Source organism: Drosophila teissieri, chromosome 2R (assembly GCF_016746235.2).
Source record: "Drosophila teissieri strain GT53w chromosome 2R, Prin_Dtei_1.1, whole genome shotgun sequence".
NCBI classification, from domain to species: Eukaryota; Metazoa; Arthropoda; class Insecta; order Diptera; family Drosophilidae; genus Drosophila; species Drosophila teissieri.
This window is the reverse complement of record NC_053030.1, coordinates 21,053,037-21,074,649: the sequence shown is the minus strand read 5'-3', so window position 1 is coordinate 21,074,649 and position 21,613 is coordinate 21,053,037. Positions and strand designations below refer to the sequence as shown.

The 21,613-nt window shown below is 45.0% G+C and overlaps 2 protein-coding genes across 5 annotated transcripts in view; one reads left to right on the top strand and one right to left on the bottom strand.

Annotated features, from left to right (window-relative positions):
- Positions 1-660: 660 nt before the first annotated feature.
- The window catches only part of LOC122614163, a 66,336-nt gene continuing 45,383 nt past the window's right edge, over positions 661-21,613 (top strand). The window contains exons 1-3 of one of the 4 annotated variants that reach the window (XM_043788660.1): positions 661-960; positions 1,752-2,163; positions 6,242-7,854. In XM_043788660.1, the coding sequence (XP_043644595.1) occupies positions 6,253-7,854 (1,602 nt within the window). In that variant the 5' untranslated portion in view covers positions 661-960; positions 1,752-2,163; positions 6,242-6,252. Of the gene's footprint in view, positions 961-1,751; positions 2,164-6,241; positions 7,855-19,826; positions 20,237-21,613 lie in introns of those variants that run through there. The other 3 variants (XM_043788658.1, XM_043788657.1, XM_043788659.1) reach the window with 3 other exon arrangements.
- LOC122614166 (esterase B1) lies at positions 10,961-12,922 on the bottom strand. Its single transcript, XM_043788663.1, has 3 exons — positions 12,874-12,922; positions 12,767-12,819; positions 10,961-12,687 (listed from the first exon to the last, which is right to left on the bottom strand). Exons 2-3 carry the CDS (start codon positions 12,811-12,813, stop codon positions 11,034-11,036), a joined length of 1,701 nt encoding a protein of 566 aa, XP_043644598.1. The 5' UTR covers positions 12,814-12,819; positions 12,874-12,922; the 3' UTR covers positions 10,961-11,033.

The window sequence follows — 21,613 nt, the reverse complement described above, 5'->3', positions numbered from 1 at the left end:
CACCTCATCGTCTGCTCCTTTCATTTTCTTATTTATGAGCGCGTTGGAATTCCTCATAGCTGGCAAATATATGCGAAATCCTTATGAACTCTATGAAATGAGTCCAATCAATCTGCAAATGTGCTCGATTAAAAACACCATCAGCTGCGAATAGCCCATTTCTGGACTTTGTGTGGAGTGCTGGGATTGGTTCCTTGAACTGATAAAATCGCTTGAAAGATTCTGGCTTCTCGTGTCCACATTTCTTATGAGACTGATTAAGTTTTTCGGAATCTTCAAAGCACTTTTTACGATCTGCAGCAGGAATTCTTCGGTTTTGATATTCAGCGTATTATTTGGATCTGCCATTTTCCCAGTGAGCTCGTTGGAAAAAGGTGATTCAAATCCGATTCCCAAGCCTGTTATGAAAGCGAGTTAGTAGTTTCCATCGTAAATAAATAAATTGCTTACACAAGAAAAGCGGGAGAATAAAAATCATTGAGTTCATAATTCAGACTTAATTGTTGCTGCTACAGTGGATTTTGGGTTGAGATGTGGGGCTAACGTCTACTGTTTGTTTAATCGGAATCATTAGGATATCATAAACTCCAACTTCATTTTAATGGAAAAGCTAAATTTTTGAATTGCGCGCCCACAATTGCCACGAACGCGTTAGCACGTAACTCAATTTGAGCCGCCAATGAGCAACAGCTGATGCTGCGCTCTTCTTCTTCCACCGCCGACAATCACCCGTTGAAATGCAGCGATGTGGCAGCGCCGCCGGGCCAGGTGGCAATTCTGCGCCGTGGTGTGCACACACTGGCCGCCACTGCTGGTCGGCTCTTCTTCTTGCCACTGCTGCAATTATATATCGCTGTTCCGTCGTCTCCGCCGATCCAACTCCGCGCTAAAAATCGCTTTAAAACCGCACACTCGCAGCTCAACGGCCCGCGATTAATCCGTAAATATTGCAATTGCACGGTGGGCGCTAAAAAAACAAGCCAAATTAATAAGCACAACACAAAACAAACGGAAACGCACACGCACACACACACACACATGTAGCAGGCGAGCAGCTGACGCCGGCAGAGGCAGTGCAGCGACAGTGGCAGCGACAGCGCCAGCGGCAGCGGCAGCGACTGCAGCAACAAGCAACAAAAGTAAAAGGCAAACAATTGGATAAGCGCTATTAAGGTGTTAAAACGGCAGCCAACTTAACAGTCCAAGAGTTCAGCTTGGAAAGCTAACGGTTCCAAGGTCGCAGCGCTAAAAAAATCGCACAAAATACTCGCTATTTATTCGTCTTGTTGTTATTGTTGTTGTTCTTGCTGCTGCAACAGTTGCAGCCTATGCGTGTGTGTGAGTGTGTGATTGTGCGATCGCCGTCGTCCGTCTCGCTCGCACTAGCAGCAAATAGTCGCCGGTGAAATGGTGTCGCCTTTCGCAGCCGACGTCAACGTCGCTGCCGACGTCGGCGCCGAGACCACCACTGTGGCAATGAAACGCAATTTGTTGTTCTTGTTGCCGTAAAAATGTTTACAATGCGATCGGAATGCACTGGCAGAAATCGAGAGTGATCCGCATCCAATTATACCCCTTAAAATTTCAAATTAAATACATACAGATCGCAGTTACACGCATTTAAATATTAAAAAAATGCCAAGTGATCAAGATAAACATATCTATAAGTTCGAAACACATAAGTCCGTCCATAACGATGTGATTTATCATAATAAATAAAATTAATAAAAAAAAAATTAAATTCTTTTTAGATTGTTCAGCCCGAGCAAAAACATAAATTCCAAACACTATTTTAATCAGCTGAACATGGAAAACCGTGAATAATGCCGCAATTGCTCAGTTCAAAATTTGAAAATCCACCAGTGCTCTTAATAGCTTCAAAAGCAAGTGAAGAAATTTAGAATAAAACGAGTGATAGCCAACAAGAAACAGCGAGAAACGCCAAGGAAAGTCGAGAAAAGTCTAGAAAAGTGTAGAGAAGTCTAGAAAAGTGCCTGAAACCAAATGTGTTTGTACCGAAGTTAAGTCCCTTCGATCCGCCCAAATCGGCTTTAATTCCCCTCAAATCCCCCCACTTCCGCCCAATAATTCAACGAGAAAAACGAGCACATGAGTTGGATTAATCGGAGTCAACTGGAATAGGCCGAAGCACCCGGAGCACAGGTCAGTATCGGAACAATCAGGCCATTTTAACTGACATCGCTCAGTTAAAAAACATTCGAATTCAATTGAACGGTTCGCCTTCAATCGGTTGAAACCGGTTATCAGTTACCGATTACCAGTTACCGGTTCGCTTCAAAATTCAATTAATTTAAATCAATTCAGACCAGACAGTTTTGGTTTCATTCGCCTGCCTTTGCTTTCCATCACAAATATCGGATGAAAATGATTTAAAAAATTGCACAATTCCTGGCAAACGAGGAATTTAAAATGCTCTATCTTAAATGCACATCTCACTGATATTAACGCTTTTTAAGTGAAAAGGCGTGACGAAAGTAACACGTTTTTTACGGATGAAAATGTGATACAAACTGGGGCTACTTCAAGTGTTAGATAGTAGTCATGATTTGAAAGGGAAATTCCCAATAGAAGCTAGGAAAATTACTTAAAGCCTAGAAGAAGGAAAATTAAATCAAAAATGAAATTAACACCTGCCATTAAAATATATAAATTCGACATCCTTATACGGTTTTAAAGCCAATTGCTAAAATATCAGTAACATCTGATTGGCTGCAACGCATAAAATATTATTTCATTTGTCCAACTGATGAAATAATCATTAAAATGGTAATTTAATGAGGCGCTCGCCTTTTGCAGCAAGCAAAAACAAAAACAAACCTCATGATGAACATACAACAAAACTCGAAATAAAAGCGATGATTTATGCAATAATTTAATATGCATTTCGCACAGCCACTCACACATACATACATATGTATGTACATACATACAGATTGCTTCTTTGTTGGTCGCATTTGGTTTGAACTTTAAAGAGCGACTACGGTTATTAATTTAACCTTTTTATTCGACTCCACTTGGTTTAATTCGAGAGCAGAATGCAGCAGGTCCCAAAACCTGAATCCGCAAATCCCTGAGCCCCTTTTAGCTGTCCGGTTTCTTTTTTTGGGCGCCCTTAATGGAAAAAATGTTGAGCGGTCTTTTTGCCTTTCCCCCCTCTGGCTATAATCCCCTTTTTTGGATACCCTTGCAGTCGGACCTAGCACTTCGATTAGGGCTCAGTAGTTTGTAAAAGAGATTGGATTAAAGTATTTTGTTTCATGCCTAAAATGTAGCATACTTTGAAAACACTTTTTTTGTTTTTATATCAACAATATAAGGATGTTTTTATTGATCAATGCACTGTTAACCATGTGGCAACTAAATTTGATCTGTTTAAAGTGTTTGTTACTTAAGTTTTATCCTTGTATAACTAGAACTCACCAGTTCAAGTGAATCGAAACCCTGTTTGTTTCGATCTGCAAAATATGTTCTTCAGCAGAGTTGATAGTTGCAACTCCAATAGGGTATTCCTTAATTCGATACCACCAAAGTTCCATTTTATTCTCATTCCCCATTGTTTTTGCGTCTGTTTACGCTGAACTGTTGGGAAGAGGGGAAAGGGGAATGGAGCGGGGTGCCCCAAAGGAACCAGACGTCCTGCCATAAAATTGCATGTCCAAGTTGTTTTATTTGATTATGCGATCGTGTGCGTGTGTGTGTGTGGATTTTTGTGGCTGTGTTCGGTGTTTTTGTTGCAGCAAGAGTTTATTGCGCGGAATGCTATTTAATAAATTCCATTTTCTCTGTCATTTTGCCGTGTTTTTTGTTCTTTTTTGTTTCTGCATCTCGGGCAGGATTTATGTTGCTGCTTTTGTTAGCGCTGTTTTTCCGTTTTCCATCTTGTTTGGCCAATGCAAATTTTAAATAAAATTCAATTTCCCTGGCAACTTCAATTGCGTCAAAGGCCAGCCAAAAGTTGTGGAAAACGTGAGTTATGAGCATCCGTTGCAATATGCACAGCTTGCTGCTTGGCTCGCTGCAACTTCATATTTCACTCCGGGATTTATTACTAATTTGGTTGCCTATTTTTGCCCCTTTAATGCAGTGCGCTTCCCGCGGCGCTCAGTTTTCCCAGTTGGGGAAATGAAGGAAAACTGGCACAGGCGAGCAAAGAATAGATAAAAAGCGACGAACAATAAAGACGGCAAAACTTAAGCACCTTAACTCACTTTTGCCAGCTCTACAGCAGAAACTCGCAAAAAAGAACTCGACACATAATCGAGAGCAGAGCGAACGAAAAGAATTTCCCAACTACGCTAAAAACTTTTCCGAACAACGCAACTTTTTCGTTTTCCATGCCCCCTCCCAAAACTTTTCCAATGTTCCTGCAGCCGTTTTGTTATTGTTATTGTATGCAACTTCCGCCACAGCTAACATATAACTATAACTATAGAACTATGGAGCAACTACACAAAAAGGGGAGAACGAGAAAATACAGCCAAGAACATCGACGATAAGCGGGAGTTCAATGTTTAAAGCTGAGCATTTTCCGCATTTGGGGGAAAACTTTAAAGGAAAAAACCGGGGGTATGCTGGTTTGCTTTTCTATTTCACTTGTTCTCGGGCTGTGCCACGCCCTCAAAAATACAAAGGCAAGGACATGGGGGCCATAAAAATGTTCCTCTGGGCTGCTGGGCTGTTGGGCTGCTGGGAGGAGAAACAAAAACTTTGAAAAACAACTGCACGGGGTGGAAAAACAGGGGCAGGTGGGCGGCAACAACAGCAACAATGTTCAAGTGCAGGCACTGGGAAAAACTAGGGAAAAACACACTGAGACGCTAGTGGCCATTCTAATAGGAGAAGGTTTCTAATGTTTAAATGTATAATCATATTCACAGAATATAAGTACTAAGCATTTTTATACCCATAACAACTTATATTGCACCACATGTAACATGTGTAAATTGGAACCCTTTTTCTAATATTCAACTTACTTAGTACTGCGAATACCACTATTATCTTAACCGCCACTGTGCAGCCAACACACTGGAAAACAAACAAAAACCCTGCTAACAACTCTTAAAAGCTGGCACCAGAAAAATGGGGGAAAAATACAAAATATGAGCGCTCCAAACTGCATTTTCCCACTAGCAAAACAAAAAAAGGGAAAAACAATGCTGCAAATGCAGCAGCGAGTCGGAAAAAAATCAATATAATGCGCATAAATAAATTAAAAATAATTGCAATGTGAAAGGAAAAACTTCCGTTTTGCATGCCGCTGTTTACATTATATGCAACTTTATTATGGCCACTCGAAATTACTGCTGCTGCTGCAAAGCGCACGCATTTTCGTAGATAAATAATAAAACATTTAATTAGCGGAGTAAATATTATGATTGCATAATGCTGAATTAAAAAACAATCCACTTGCAAAATAGCGCACTTTGCTCAACTGTTGTTGCCATCTGCCATCATCATGATGATGGGAATCGCTAAACGAGGGCAGCACAAAATTGTTTAGCGAATCCATACTGGAGCTGGAGTATACTATACTGTGGCATAGTATGTACTTGATAAAGCGAATTAGCACCATTCGAATCTGGTCCGTGGCATAAACAAATAGCCGATATATTTAGCCAGGCACTCGACCGGATATATCTGGAACTCTGAAGTGCAAAAAAGTTGCTAAATCGCGTGGCGGGGGGAGGAAACCCGGCGATTTTTCTTGCCGTTCCGCTCGTTATCAGGAGGCCGTATACCCTGTATACTGTGCTGATCTTTCGAGTGGCCGACTTGCGTCACATGTCTGAAATTTACATACACATTAATGAAAACAAATGCGAGAGAGATCGGTTCGAATCAAATGGAATCAAAAAATGAAATCACTGCGACTCGCAAACAAGAAGCAACGTCCGACAAATCGTCGCATCACTTTAACATGCAAATCACACACTTTTCCCCCTCTTCCCTCCATTGGAGCAGAAGTATACACTTCCCACATCGATGCCCACAGAGCTCAGAGATCATGATCGCAGAGTGATGCGGGTTATCGCGAGACCCCTGCTCCAAGGGGCTATCTCCATAGGCAATCGCTCGCTTAACGAGCGGCGAATTTTCAATCACCAACTGCAGGGAGGTTGGCACCAGAATCAACCTCTTCCAACTAGTAATTCAATTGATTTAATATTAAAGATATTCACTCAAGTTCAAATATTAAATAATACCCATCTCTCGATTGCAGCTGCGTATACTATGGAAAAGGCGAAGGCGTACATCAAAAATGAACTTCGCGGTGGCAGCCAGCAATCCGAGCCAGCAACCACGCCGAACCCGCCCTCTCCGGCCTCGGCGCCTGGGACACTCCAAGCCACCAAGCAGCCCTATCCGCCCATGGAGCTGATGCCCTCGCCGGGAGCAGCCGCCCATCGGAACACCCGGACGCCGGGCGAGCAGTACCACTTTGGCTATCAGCCGCATCCCGCCCAGCATTACCATACGGGCGCCAAGTCGACGGGCAGAGCCTCGGCGCCGCCCGATAACCATCATGTGGCCATGACCATATGTTTTGTGTGCGGCGGACATGGCAGCTTTGAGCCGCAGCCCCTGCGGATTCGCCACAATGCCGAGCGTCCTTCGGAGTCGTATTTCCCATTTCTGGAGCGCCATGAACCGCCGAACGGCGTGGCTGGCGTGGCACCGGGCCAGGAGTACGTGTGGGCCTGCATGCTCTGCTTTCGTTCCCTGAACGAGCAGTGGGATGCCTACGAGCGGCAGAAGAAGCCACTGCTGCAGCGCATCTACCACATGAAGCGGGTGGACGGCAAGGGCTACATAGGTGCCGATGTGGCCACACAGAGCGAGTATGCCGCTCAGGTGCTCGGTCTGAGTGCCGAGCATCTCACCCAGAATGGCCTGGTGGAGGGGCATGGAGATCCCTACGCCCTGGCACGCCACTATTCGCCGCAGCAGCCGTCACACCACCACCACAATCACAGTACCTCCAGGAATGCCTCACCCTCGCCAAATCCCAGTGCTGCCGGTGGTGGTGGTGCTGGTGCCGCTGGTGGTGCTGGTGGTGGTGGTGGGGAGTTCTATCCCAGGAATTCGACGCCGTCGAGCAACCACAACAGATACCTGAGCAGGCCGCAATCGCGGGACATGCCCGTGGCCTCGCCCATATCGCGACCGCCCAGCGAACCGCCGGCCATGAAATCCGCCGGCTATGCGCAGCAGAAGTTCAAGCTGAGCCCGGCCCCGCCCACTGGCTACCAAGGACAGGCGCCCTATCATCCCGCCCAGTACCAGCAGCTGCAGCAGCAGACGGCTGCCTATCACTTGCTGCAGCAGCAGGTGAACGCCGCCGGCGGAGCAGCGGAGTCGGCCCACTACAAGGGCAATCCCTATGGTGCCTTGCCCTCACCTGGCAGCGGTCCACTGGGTCCACGTGCTCCGTCTGCGCTCGAAGATGACAATGCCACCGTGCTGGATCTGCGCAACTCGTCCAATTCCAGTGCTCCGCCAGCACCGCGGCATGCTGGCAGCACTGCATCCGTCGCCCAGCCAAGTCAGCCGCAGGCGGAGGTGGGCATCCTGGACCTGTCCATGCCGGACAAGAACTCCATCACCGAGGTGTGCTACGTGTGCGGCGATGAGCAGCGCCGTGGCAGCCTCATCGAGCTGAGCACAGTGAAGCCCCGCGAAACGGGCAGACCCGGACCCTCCGTGCCCTACTTTCCCCTCTTCAACGAGCAGCATCCGCGCCCAGCACGTTCGCGCCCCAAGGATCCGCGCGGCATGATCCAGGCCTGTCTGCCCTGCTACGAGGACCTCATGCAGCAGTGGCATGTCCACCAGGTGAGTTTGCAATGCAAATACTTGACTTTCTCATTCGCATACATGCATATGGAGCGGATTCATCCGCTGTCGCCAGCGGGCACCCATATCCATATCCAATTGATATATCGCCTTGAAGTGGCTGGGGATGGGAGACAAGTCAAGGGATTGAAGCTGTCGCAGCGCGTTGGTTGTTAACTTGAGATGCATGAAAGCTAAATGCAGCTGGGAAAATCATCTAGACTTCATTTAGTTTTCACACTTTGCGAGTTAACAGCGGAACAGTTGTGCTTCATAGGCTTTCAACCAAATGGTTAAACTAAAGTCCTGTGCACAAGCAACTCATCCCAGAGGCTCTCCATCAGTCTGGCCCCCAAATGTTCGTATGTTCCCCATGAAATGTTTGAATATGCAAATAGAAATGTTTATGGATGCTGGCAAATACGTACATGCCAGAGCTTTGCAAAATATGTGGTGAAAATTTCAATATTGTTCGCTCTGGCATAAATAATGGAATTCAATAAAAATGCTTTTGGGGCGTAGCTGCGTAGAAAGGAAGTGGAAATGCAAAAGCAAACATTGGCAACAAAATACGAAAAAAGAAATACAAGAGGCGAAACAAATTTACGAGAGCAGTTTTTCGCGTCGCACGAATCAAAATAAACAAAAATATGGCCACGCCATCCATTGGGAATGGGAATGGAGATGAGGATGAGGATGGGGATGATGATGGTGGCCATAACGATGATCATGATGATGTTGGCGCCATGCAGATTGACCCGGGACTGTAAGGCTCTCCACTGTGCGAACGATTAATCAGTGGGGTCGTCGTCGTCGTCGTCGCAGCCTCCACTCGCATATACATATATGCGTATATATGCTCCATAGAGCTTCCCCCCTGCTCCCCCCTCGTAAGAGGGCATTATCTTCATCCTCGGACAGTCCCCACCAGAGGTGGGAGGGGGGTTGGGGTCGTTGGGATCACACGGGGGAGCGGACGGCGGTCGTAAAGGCGGCGAATGTTGTGGGAATTTTGACCGCAGGGTCGCTTGTGTTTCTGATTAAATTTTAATAGCTTTCCGCGATTATTTCGCTTCTTTCGTTTTATTTCGCTGTCGCCTCTTTTTTTTGCCTGTTTTTCTCTTTTATTTATTTGTCTTTCGGTTTTATTTGTGAATGCGAAAATGTATTTATAAATTTGAGACATCGCCCTGGTTTCGCTCATTGATGATAGTGCTCGGTGGAGCATTGGGGCTTGCGGAGATTGGGGCACGAAAGTTGGTGTCAGTGTGCTTAGCATTTGTAGAGTGATTCATTGAAGGTATCACTTCATTTTAGTATTGGTTTCCTATTGATTTGATAATTCAGTTTTTTGCATAATGTGATATATATATTACAAGTAACTCAAGTAACTTAATTTGATGTAATGCGGTTGCCACCACTTTGGAAAACACCACTCACACGCAATCAAACCCATAAATGGAAATTAATTTGTTAAGTCTGAGTGCCCACAGCTCCATAACCCCACCACCCAAAATTACCCACCCATTACCACCCATCGCCACCCACCGCAACCGCCTGCCCTCGGCACGAAACCAAAACAATTTGAATTTTAAATTCAGAGCCGAGCTGAAATTTGCAACATGCCATAAAAATGCAAAATTCACAGCTGCTGAGACGAGACGCTGCCGCCTCCGGAGGGGGAGGGGGAGGAGGAGCGGGGAAATGCGATGTGTAAAATGCCGGATAAATAATTAAATGCCATTAATTGGAATTGTGTAAATTTCGCTGGAAAAAGTAAAGCCCAAGCGAAAATAAGCGAGGGGAAAAAAACTGAATGCCCACGAAACAATAAATAAATAAAGGCAAATAAAATGGCAAATGCTGCAATGCGGAATGGAGCGTGAGCGTGAGAGGTGTGTCCACTGTGTTCGCACTGTGTCCAGTGTCCAGTGTCCACTGTGTCCAGCCTATTCAGGGAAATGCTGGATGAATAAATAATCAAACTGGGAAAATCATAGTGGCGCTGCGTTGGGGCGACGAGACAAATTAATTAAATTTAACCCAGTAAACCATGGAAACTCTCCGTTGGCTGCCTGCCAGAATTGCCAGCCGCACCAAAACGAGCCTACGCATATTTTCCGCACCTCCCCCCAACCCCACCCATTTTCCTACCCTCCCACCCACCACATTGGCCATGCAGCGAAAAGTGCGAAAAGCAATTTAAATATTTATGCTCAAAATGTATTTAAAGCCCAGCCGGCGCAGCCAAACAAAATCAAATAATGAACGAAATAAGAAAATTTCAATCGATCCGTTGGTCTGGCTCGCTGCCAGCACCGAAATAAACTAAAGCCATAAACTATATCTAGATAAGCTATAAACAATTGTATAAACAAATCGATGCCGATATCCTCTAGAATCGGAAAATTCACACAGGCCTATGCGAATGGGTTAAACTCATTAAAACTCGTTTGGAAATCCACATTTATTTCAAGCTAATTATATCAATAGGAAGTTTCATTTCCGTTTGATTAAAACAAATACTTTATAGGAATTATTTATTTATGTTCTGCATAGATGTGCAAATGAGCCTGAACTCTATGCTTGTCTTGGTATTCGAAAATGTTCAGTTCCTGCGAATGCCCATAAAAAGTGGCGAAATTCCTTGAAAATTTAATTGTTATTTAAACATTTCATAAATTTATGAGCTCGTAAATGGGCTGAAAAAATAGAACAGCACCGCAAAGGAGAACGAATCATAAGATTGACAACAATGACCTGCGGAATTCCCTTGGCTCCCAAACCGAAGAATTTCCTGGCATTTTGCCCAAAAGTCAATAAAAGAAACGCAAACACGACCCAGACACTAGATCCAGATAAAACTGGCTGCGAAATCAATTCCAAGCGAAAAGCGTGCTCATAAAAAGGAAATAAAATGCATGGGCATAAATTAGGCAAATAATTTGTGGTGTGGGCTTATTTTTATGGGTCAGTTCTTGTGTCATATTTTTGGGGAAACAAATGCTCTGTGCTTTAAGCAAATGATATGAGACGCTGATTAAATTCCACTGATATTCCACTTATAAAAATGAACAAACGAAATGTATTTATTAGGCAAGTAAATGTTTAAGAGACTCCTGAAGTTTGAGAGATGCAAACCAAAAAGGATATATAGCTTATAGATAGACTTAGACTCTTTAGTAGAGGCTCTCCCTGGTGTAGAAGCTATCCCACACCACAAACTGTTTGCTCTCCGGCAGCGCAATGAACTCCAGGCCATCGGCGATGTTGAGGCAGTGTTCCACGCCACCCGGACGCAGTGGATCCCACTTGACCGGGGCGATGATCTCGCAGTTGGGATCGCCGGTGCTGGCGAATGATGTCCACATGCCCACCAGTCGCTCAATGGTGCGGTACTCGGGCGAATTCTTGTCCAGTTTGCTGGAGAGTACGCCGTAGAACAAGTAGGAAAGGTCATCCGCGTGGCACACACCCCGCACCTTCTTGCCGCACTTCAGGATGCGATAGTGATTGAAGTGCGACGAATCCATGTCGAAGCGATACAGATACGTGGGCAAGTTGGTGGCATAGGCCAGGCGAGCGAGCAAGGTGCGATGGATGTCGTGCCAGAAGTTCTTGATGCTCAGCATGTGGAGGCACTCGTAGAGCTCCATGCTCGCCCGCTCGGGGTCGTCGAAGTAGGACTTCTTCAGCCTCCGCACCATCTCCGCCAGCTCCTCCTGGTCGATGGCATCGCGAACCTGTTTGGGTATTATGGCCTCGAAGGCACTCAGCATATACAGCGGATCATCCAAGGTGGTCCGATACGAAAAGAGTCCTTCGAACGAGGTGCCGCCAATGATCAGTGGAATGGAGTTGCCCCAGGCGCTGGACAGCTGCTCTTGCTGCGACTTGGGGATCACGCAATCCTCGCCAACATATGGCTCGATGACCGGGGCAAAGGCCAGGATCTCGTAGTCGCGCTCCTCCTCCTGCGTCACGATCGCATTGCAGTACTGGGCCAGCTTGCTGGCCGGGATCTGCTGGAAGAACTCCAGCAGCTCCTTCTCGCTCTCCAAGTTGCCGGCATAGCCCAGTTCCTTGCCCAATCTCTGTGGCCACTTTCGATCCGGTTGCGTGGCCCAAGCACACAACGCTGAACCGGATTGCACGATGGCGCGGTGGAAGAGTCCTCTGGCCTGCTCCGTTTGCATGAGGATGTGCGTGGATGCGCCGCCAGCCGATTCGCCGAATACGGTTATGTTCTCGGGATCGCCATTGAAACTGGCTATGTTCTCCTTGACCCAACGCAGTGCCTGGATCTGGTCCTTCAGACCCGCGTTTCCCGGTATCTTGAGCGCCTTGTCCTTCAGACTCAGAAAGCCCAGGGCACCCACGCGATAGTTGATGGTCACCAGCAGGACATCGTGCTTCATAAAGTAGTCGGGTCCATAGAGTTCCCGCGAGGCTGCGCCCACTTGAAAGCCCCCACCGAAGATCCAGACCATGACGGGCAGTGGCTTCGGGGACTCCAGCCTCTTGGCGTACACATTGAGGTACAGGCAATCCTCGGATCCTTCGGCAGCGGCGGTTATGGAGTTCCTCTGCATGGGCTTCTCCCGGGCATAGGTGCAGTCCCGGACTCCCTGCCACGAGCTCGGCGGTTGGGGTGCACGGAAGCGCAGCTCGCCCACGGGCGGCTGGGCAAAGGGAATGCCCTCGAAGGAGTAGTACGGCTCGCCATCGTAGACTGTCCTGCGCTGCTGACCCTTCAACTGGCCATATTTGGTGGCCAGCTCCTTGCTGTGACCCGTGCCCAGCTTGTACTGCACCACCTTATGGCCAATCACCCTGAAAAGAGAGAGAGAGAGAGCAGAGCAGTGATGATGACTCATCGGTTCAGCACGCTTCTGAACTTTGCACTACTCACTTGGCGCCCAGTTTCAACTTGTCACTGAAGCTCACGCGCAAATCCATTGCTGCCTAATCTCAACTGTGTCGCTTACTAAGTATTATATTAATATTAAGTATACGCACTACAATCTACTTTGGCCGCAAATCCACGAATCCACAAATCCTCTCTGACACTACCAACGCGCTCGAACGCCAGACAGAGACTGAAAACGCTTCTCGCTGCTCCAGTTGATGATAAAATTGTTTAGATAGTCCCATAGCCGCGCCCTCAAGTGGGGGCCAGTGGGGCGACCATAATAATTACCACTGTTCTGGAGCCCCACAGCCCACTCAGTGAGTGGGTCGTGTCCATATGCGCTGTCCATATGCGGATCAGTTGATAGTGGTGCCGCACTGAGCACCGAATCCCTAATTCAGTTCGAACACAGCTATATTTGGGCGCTGGAAGCGATAAGATTCGAGTGGTGATTGGGCTGAAATCACATATTTTGGTAAACACTGTCAGGTGGAGATTAAAAAGTGCAGTTAAACAGAAGTATCATTACTTGGCATACAGTCAAGGTTAATGGGGAGATTAATGTAAGATGGGTTTAGGGAACCTGCCTAATTGAAATTGTATCTTAGTTAATGGGGAACAAGTTAATGATTTAAGTAATCTATATACTTATTTCTTATTAAACCACTTAAAATGCAAAGTATGCCCTTAGACACCTTCAACAGAGTTTATAGTGTTATTAGTTGCTGTAAAGTTAGGCATATATTTAATATTTGGATGATTGGTTTAAGTATCTTCTAGATATTTATAGCTTTTAGTACTTCGAGCTCAGTGTATATTGATTACCGTATGTGCGTACTGGTTAGCCCAAAAAGTGACTTAAATAGATGATGCAAATTCCACGGAATAAGTGATGGAGCAAAGAAAACGTGGCTGTCATTAATTAGGCATTACAATGCTCCTTGGAGCAGCTGCCTTTGCATTTAAGTTGATTTTGCGTTGGCAATTCACTCTTTACATTTGCGCCAAACAACGATGACGATGGTGACGATGGTGATGATGGTGACGATGGTGATGATGCTGATGACTTAAGAGGCTGAGTGGGTGGTTGGGTGAAAGGTGGCCAGCGTGGGTGGAGTGGCTGGTGTGGTTGGAGTGGCTCTGGTGGTGGAGTGGGTGGTTTCCCTGGCAACGGGCACCATTCCGAAGGAGAGTCTCCTGCGGCTTTAGCCTGTCTGGTCGCCTTGGTTGGCTGGCTGGGCTCTCTTGTTGTTTGTGCATTAGTTAATGTGATTATTTCACACTTCGTCTGCTCTGAACTAACATTTAATTTGGCTCCAACTCCCTTCCTTTCCCTGCCCTTCCCTTCCTTCCATTTCCTTGCCTTTCCTTTTGCCCTTTTGTTTGTTTTCCTTTTGTTTGGCCAGTATCATTGTTTGTTGTGCCGCCCGTGTTCAAGTGTGTGTGCGTTTACTTAACTTTTGTTATCACTTAAGATGCGTTTAGGATCGTGTTCTAAATGCTGCATCTGCCTATGGCCCTCAATTCGACAATATGTACTAAGCATTGGCTCAGCGTCTTTAGAGACTTTACTTAATTAAAGCCTTTATGCCTTCTGTCTCTGCATTAAATCTTAACTTAAATGATTCAACCATTTTCGGGCCCAATTCAATTTCGTTGGCTATTTCGCCTACATTGTTTCCGCTTCTCCTGTTGCCAGGTGGATTATTGGTTGCCTGAGTGTGTCTGAGTGCATGCCCCACACTCGCTGCATTCCGGCCCCCAAAGCACCCAATGCACCCAAAGTACCAGAAGTACCCACATTGTGCAAATTCGTGCTGCACTGTTGGTGTTGCCATCGACTAAATAAATAAACATTGCAATCTATGTTGGAGAGCGTTTGTTTGGCTGTGTTGCTGTTTTCTTATTTGCTCCGCTTTTCAGCTCGGCGCCATTGCAATTGCAAACAGGCTACGCATTTGTCTATATCCGTCTACAGTGGGCGCCCACTAGCTTGAACTCAGATGCAGTACAATTTCTATGAGATTCTATGTGGGACTTGGTGTCTCCATAGTACTATATTATGCTTTAAAATTATCTTGCATGTTTTAGCCAAAGCTTTAACTTGCGTTCATGTTACGGACGTTGCACTGTAGCTCTGTGTGCACTCCATCCACGAGTTATTCGCTCTTGGCATGACGACCTCCAAGTGCTTGCGTCTGCTTCAGTCCCTCCTCCACGGCGTCCCCTCTTTCGCTGCATCTTCATCGCCTCCTCCTCTTTACGGCAGTGTTTACATGAAGTTGGCAGCGCCTACTTGCCAGAGGTGACGACCCCCGACCTCCGACCTCCGACCTGCTACCCCCGACCTCCAACCGCCGACCCATTGCCCCTCGCCTTGTCCCACTTCTCTTTTTGCCACTGTTTTTCCTCATCACTTTTTTTTTTTGTTTTTTTTTTTATTGTTTGTGCTTCTGTTTTTCCCCGTTTTTGGCGTTTTCCTTTTCTTTTTTTTTTGCCAAGCACTCGCTTTTTACTTGATTTCACGGGCTTTTCGCCTCGATTTTTCATGGCTGCCGTCATCGAAGGAATTCGAGGCAATAAAACTTAATTCAGAGTGCTGCTGCTGTGGGGTCAAATTGGAATTCAATTCAATTAGAAAAGTATGTGCGCCTAAATCCGAAAACCAAAACAAAATCAATCAATTTTGTTTGTCAAGTCGAGTGCACTAAATAAATAACGTTTCCAATGCTCTACACTCTTTTCGTATGAATCAAACGTGATTCACATGAAAATGAGTATGCCTTCTCCCACATTGTAGTGTTTTCAAAATGGCATTATTATAAATAATTTGTATGCGGTTTTAATTGATTTTTTTAGTTGCGCCCAATTTGGTATTTCAGGCGTGCAGTGTAAACATTGTACGCCAAATATTCGCAAATTGCGGGATAAATTAAATTAATTATTGTGCACGCGCAGAACCTTCGGCAATATATTTAATTCTGCTGAAATTGTTTCCGCTAAATTGAGTTAGTTTTTCTTCAGTTCTCAATGTTTATTGAAAGTTTTTCGATTTGAATATGTACTGTGCACAAATCGTTGCATACTTTTTGGGGCCAGAACCCCAAATGTACTAATTACTTAATAGTATGGGTAAAAGTGCTCGGAAAGGGCATTAACATGTGAACTCACTTTTAAATTGATAGCAGCGTTTTATGAGTTAATGGAAATTTGGCATAACTAACTGATTAGCGCCTGAGTTGACTTTAGATAACACAACTGATTACCTAACCAGTTACTGTGTGTGTGTTTGTGGCCAACCAGTTTATGTGCCAAGCAATCTTATTAATTATCCATCCAAATCCATTCGTCAAACTGACTGATTACCGAACTAACAGCTAGCTACTTAGCGTACTTAGTTACTCACTACTAGTGGCTTTAGTTCAGTTAGTTAGTTGCTAGTTAGCCACTAGTTCCTGCCTCCAACTGACTGATTACCCAACCGTCTCGACTCTTCAGCTTTCTTGGCTCTTTGCGGCTTTCGTCTCCCCAATCGACGCTCCAGTTGAATGCGAATGCGAATGTGGTTCACTTCATTTCGTCGCTCCATTTTGGCTTTTCGATTCGTGGCTCTGTGTGCGTGTGTGTGTGTGTGGGTGTAAGCGTGTTTATTTTGAGTGCGACTCAGTGTCTGTGTAAGAGTGTGTGCGAGTGTGAGTGTGAGCTCCACACGAAGCCGCCGTCGACGTCGCTGCGACTGCGCCGCTTGTTTTGTTTGTTTGCGTTTGTTTTAGCTGCCTTGCTGCTGCTGCCTTTGCCTTTTGCCTTTTGCTTTGTTTTTCTTGCGGGCACAAGAACAAACGAACGAGGGCAGCAGCAGCAGCAGCAACAACAACAACAATGCGTCGCAGGGCTCCACTCTATCAGCAAACTCGCCGTCGTCGCCGCTGTCGCAGCTGGCGTCGCTGGCAGCGTCGACGCCGGCAGCGGGCGCTCGATCCGTTCTTGCCGCCGCAGTCGCTCTTTTCAGTCGTCGTCGTCGGCCGTCGCTGGCATCATTATACCGTTCCATCGTCGCGCGATTTTCAATCTCAATTCGCAATTGTTTATTGCTCGAATTAAATATATATATGTAAATATGCATTTGTGTGTGTGTGGTTGTTATCAACAAGAACGGCAGTATGTGTGCCAAATCAAAATTGATAAATGCACAATATAAAGTGTGACAGCAACAACAACGAAAACACAACAACAACAGCTTGTAGCAGGAGCCAAATGAGTGTATTAATAATAAAAGCAAACAAAAGTTCAATGTCTGTGGTCGCCACTGCCGGCAACGGTGGCAGTGCCCCAAAAACAGGTTTTCCCAAATGAAGTGCAAAGAAAATGTATAACCAGCAACTTAACGACGCCGCGTCTGCTGAAAAAAAAAACAACAAAAAACAGCAAACATAACGAGCAACTTTGTGCCCTTTTCCAGTTAGTTAATCGCCGGCTATCATCTTCAAGGGTTAACTAAAAGGTGTCAGTCGCTGGAGATGCGCGCGTGCTCGTGCTTTCAGCTCGGCGATGAGTCAGCGCACTTTGGCTCAGTGTATTCGATAATCGAATTGCCGCCAGGCAGTTCAATGATTTCCATGCGGGAACTAATAAAGCGCGCAATTAATTCAATTTAAAGCAGTTAAAGCCGTGCACTTGGCATGCCGTTACAAGTGGCACTGCAGCAAATGAATGGAAATGCAGGAATTACCAAGCGAATGCATTTAAATGCGACACCAATGTTGCCAATTAATCAATTTCTTATAATATTTATAAATGAGAACATAAGAAGTTCAAAATAAATGTGTTAATCACTGTTGTTCCACTGGAAATCAAACTCTATAGCAATTTGTATCCCAGGTTGAAAAGCACTCTCGCCTTTCGTTTGCTTATCATAGAAAGTTGTGATTTTAATTCGAAATTAGATCAAGATATTTAACATCATATTGTGTATTACTTAATATTTGAAGTTTTTGGGACTTGGCACCTATCAACTTGGGGAAATGCCATCTCTAGGACCCAGCGGGTCAAGTTTTTTTTGGCCATTATGCAGTGTATCTTAACCTGTCATCGCGGTGGCAGCGCCATTAGGTCTGCGCCAGTGTGCGTGCGTATCTGTGTGCCGCAAGTTGAAGTACAAGTACAAGTACAAGTACACGTAGAAGCAGGCGACTTAAGCAAGTGAGGCGGCGCGAGTCAAGAACACCAACTACCGTTTCACTTTGCGCGCTTTAAACACGCGCATTTTTTTCTGCCGTTTTCCGCGTGTGTTTGTTTGCGTGTACCGTTCTAAAAATAAAGCCAACGTTCCATGCGCAAGCCCCCTTTCTAGATTGTGTCTACAATATGCACACACATACATATGTATGTGCATATGGACACATACTTTTGCCACATTTTTCCTTTGCCGGAAAGCAAAAGATTGCTGGCCGTGTATTTCTTTTATCGGTTATTTAATGTGATTTATTTGCGTGCGAATGTTGATTTATATCGCCCGAAAGCAGTCACAGTCGAAACTATAACAACAATATCAACTCCCTGCTTTTATCACGCACATGGGCACTTAAGTGGGTCAAAAAATAATTGGCACGCCCCCTCTGGCGCCGCCGACCGCCCTTGCCACACTCCACACACCACACACGCACACACTAAACAGTTTACTGCTTGTCCTTGTCCTCCCACATTGACCCACTTGGGTGGGCGTGGCTCGACTGCGAGTTGGGGCTTTAGTTTCGGTGTTGTTATGTTTTGTTTGGTTTTGTGTTGCTTTGTTTAAGCCAAGGCCAAGCTGCTCACTCCCGTTACCAATTCGCAATTACCTCACAACGCCACTCCCACTCACACTCACAATTGACTTCTGTTTACAGACAATCCAATCAATCGGCTTGTTTGGAGTTCAGATCCCTATCTCAACTAACTAGCTCATGCTAAATAGGTGCATTTGAGTACTTGGCTTTCATCGATTTTCCCACCTCCCACTGAAGTCGATTAGGTTTTCGATATAATTGATTCATTACCCGCAGTCTTTTTGTATGCATTTCCTATGCATTATAACTAATGGTATTCATAGTCGGCACGAGTACTGAGCTTAACCGATAAGCTGCCATAATATATGTATTTCATTTAGGTACTTATAATTAGTTAGCTAGTTACTTTTTTACTTGCTGTTAACGAAAGTTACTGGGGAGCGTAGAATGTTTAAAGCAAAACTCAATCTAAAGTTGGCCAACTATTGGGGAAATCCCTCAACCTTTCGCACTGCCCCACGCTTTGCGTTTACTTTCGCTCGAGTGCGAAGCTTATTAGCCAACTTGTGCAGAGCAGTTTCCACACCCCTTGCCCACACACTCTGTTGTTATGGTTATCAACTGCCACGCCTTTCGCACGAGCTCCAACTGATTGCCAGAGGGGCGGGGAGTGGGCAGAGCACTCTAAAGGTCCCAGTACTCGCATTCACGCGATACTCATTCCCATTTTTGGGAAGCAACAGGTGCTGTTTACTGAGTATGCAGAGAAACAAGTATTCGAACAGATAGCTCATTGCCACAATGGTAATACTACTGATCGTAAATCATTGATGCACTGTTATGTTTAATTTAGTCTAACTATAAGAGTGGATGAAAACAGCTGTATTATAAGCACACAAAAGGCGAGTGTTAGTAAAAAACTAAATTCATTAAAAGTGCAACTAAAAAACAATGATCGTGTGCTGTGCGGTTTAATGTACGCCAGTGCTGCGCCTCCATTAGGCCTGGCATGTTGCATGTAATGCATAATTAGTTACCTCTTAATCGCGTGTGTTTGTGGAATTTCGCAGCACCCCGGGAACGGATACGGATGCATCATTATCATGCTCATCACCATCACCATCCCCATCACCATCATCATTATGAGCACTGTGATCATTATCATGGCGAGCGTCATCCGTCGTCGCGTTCGCGTTTTATCCACGCCCAAGTGCACACAGCAAACATAAAAAGAAGGAGAGCAAGAACGTTTATATCGGTTTCAATTAAATTTAATTTGTATCGTGTTGTAATTAAGGTGCCGCACACACACACACACACTCAGACGCCGTGAAATCTCTAATTAATCTGCCAGAGAAAACACAACACAACACCAAACACATGAAGTGATTCATTCAATCTCAATTGAATACAATTGAGCAATTGAAATGCTGTGAAAAAATGATCCACATTTGTGGAACAAAAAAATCCAAAGTATTTGAGTGCTCAGTGACCAAGTGATTTCCCCTCCCAGCTCAAAATGGCTCAAAACCTGACCATGTTGGTGGCCGAGAGCAACGGCAGTAACAATAGTACAACAAACAGCAATGAAAACAGCAATAGCAGCAACACGCCAGTCAATTTCAAGCCAAAGGATACGAATGGCTGGAAGGATTACAAGAAACTAAAGACATATCTCATCCTAAAGGATCAGCAAAGCGAAAAGGTAACATGGCTGAAGTTGCACAATCGATGATCAATGATAAGTTATCGATTTCTGCGATATTTCTGTTTCAACACAATAATAATAGTTTAGCGAAAGTCATATGATGACCTCAAATTGTGTGAATGATGAATGCTATTGTAGTTTTATGATGTTCAATTTGAAAAACTGCCGGATGTGACCTACAAAAATCGATAGCCAACTCGTACAAAGCACAATCGAAAGTTATTGCTATCGTTGATAATTGCGCTTCTATCTTACAGATAACAGTGTCAATCGCGCATTATAGAAAGCGTTCTACGGGGTATTCAATATGCCCGTGCAATCAATCAATATTGACCCAAATTATAGACTAAACAAACAATTAATAATAAACCATAAAGATAAAAAATGTAAGCTGACACAATTCTGAGTGTTTTATAATCCTCAGAGAAGGAAACAAGTCCATTAATTAGTAAAAGTTACTGACTCTGAGGGAACTACTTATACATTTATATATATTTCAGCTGAAAAAGTGTCTGAAAAGTTGTGAACAACTTTTTCGTACATCAAACAGAAATGTTGCCGACCGCAATCCAGATTTCCTCCCACTTTGTTTTATAATTAACAGAACAAACGCCACAGAAGTTATGAAAGAACGGAAAAAAGTTGCCCATAAAAAGTTATTAAACGGTCATGACCCCCATTTCGAAATGCTTATCAACAGCGTGAAAAGCAAAAACAAACAAAAATGGGGTCTAAAAGAGTTTTTTTTTCTTGTTTTTTGTTTTTGTTTGGTTTTATGGGGGGGCTCTGCAGACTAGAAGTGAAGTCAACGAGGGAGCATGGAAAGCGGACATAAAAAATGAACAGCAGAAAGAACATCTATAAAAACGAATGACGAACTTGTTCCTCCACAAAGCCAACTGTCAGACGTCGGCTTGTAAGTGGTCGCCCCCCAAGAGGGGGAGGGGCTGCAAGGAGAAGTAGGAGGAGAAGGAGGGGTAGGGGGAAGTGGAGACGCCACCGAGCCATTGGATCAATAAATATAGATGACATGGCACTGTCCAGATTGATGTGATATGTGTGCGCGAGAGCCGCATGACAAAGCAAACAAACGAAATGGAAGCAGATACGGATACAAATACACTCGCAAATATGTATATGTACAAATGTACATACATACATAAGTACTGTGCTCCCTGTAGGTATGGATACTTTTGTATCTGGAAGTTACCCATGCTGTGCCCGTTGTGCAATCAAAATGCGCGCCTATCAATGTCAGAGAATCTGACACAATGAAATACGGAAAGTAAACAAACAATTAAATTTACTTAGTGCCTAATAAAATATATGAATGCTCTGACCCCAGGCTCGCCGTGGTTTCTTCTAATCTGAGTG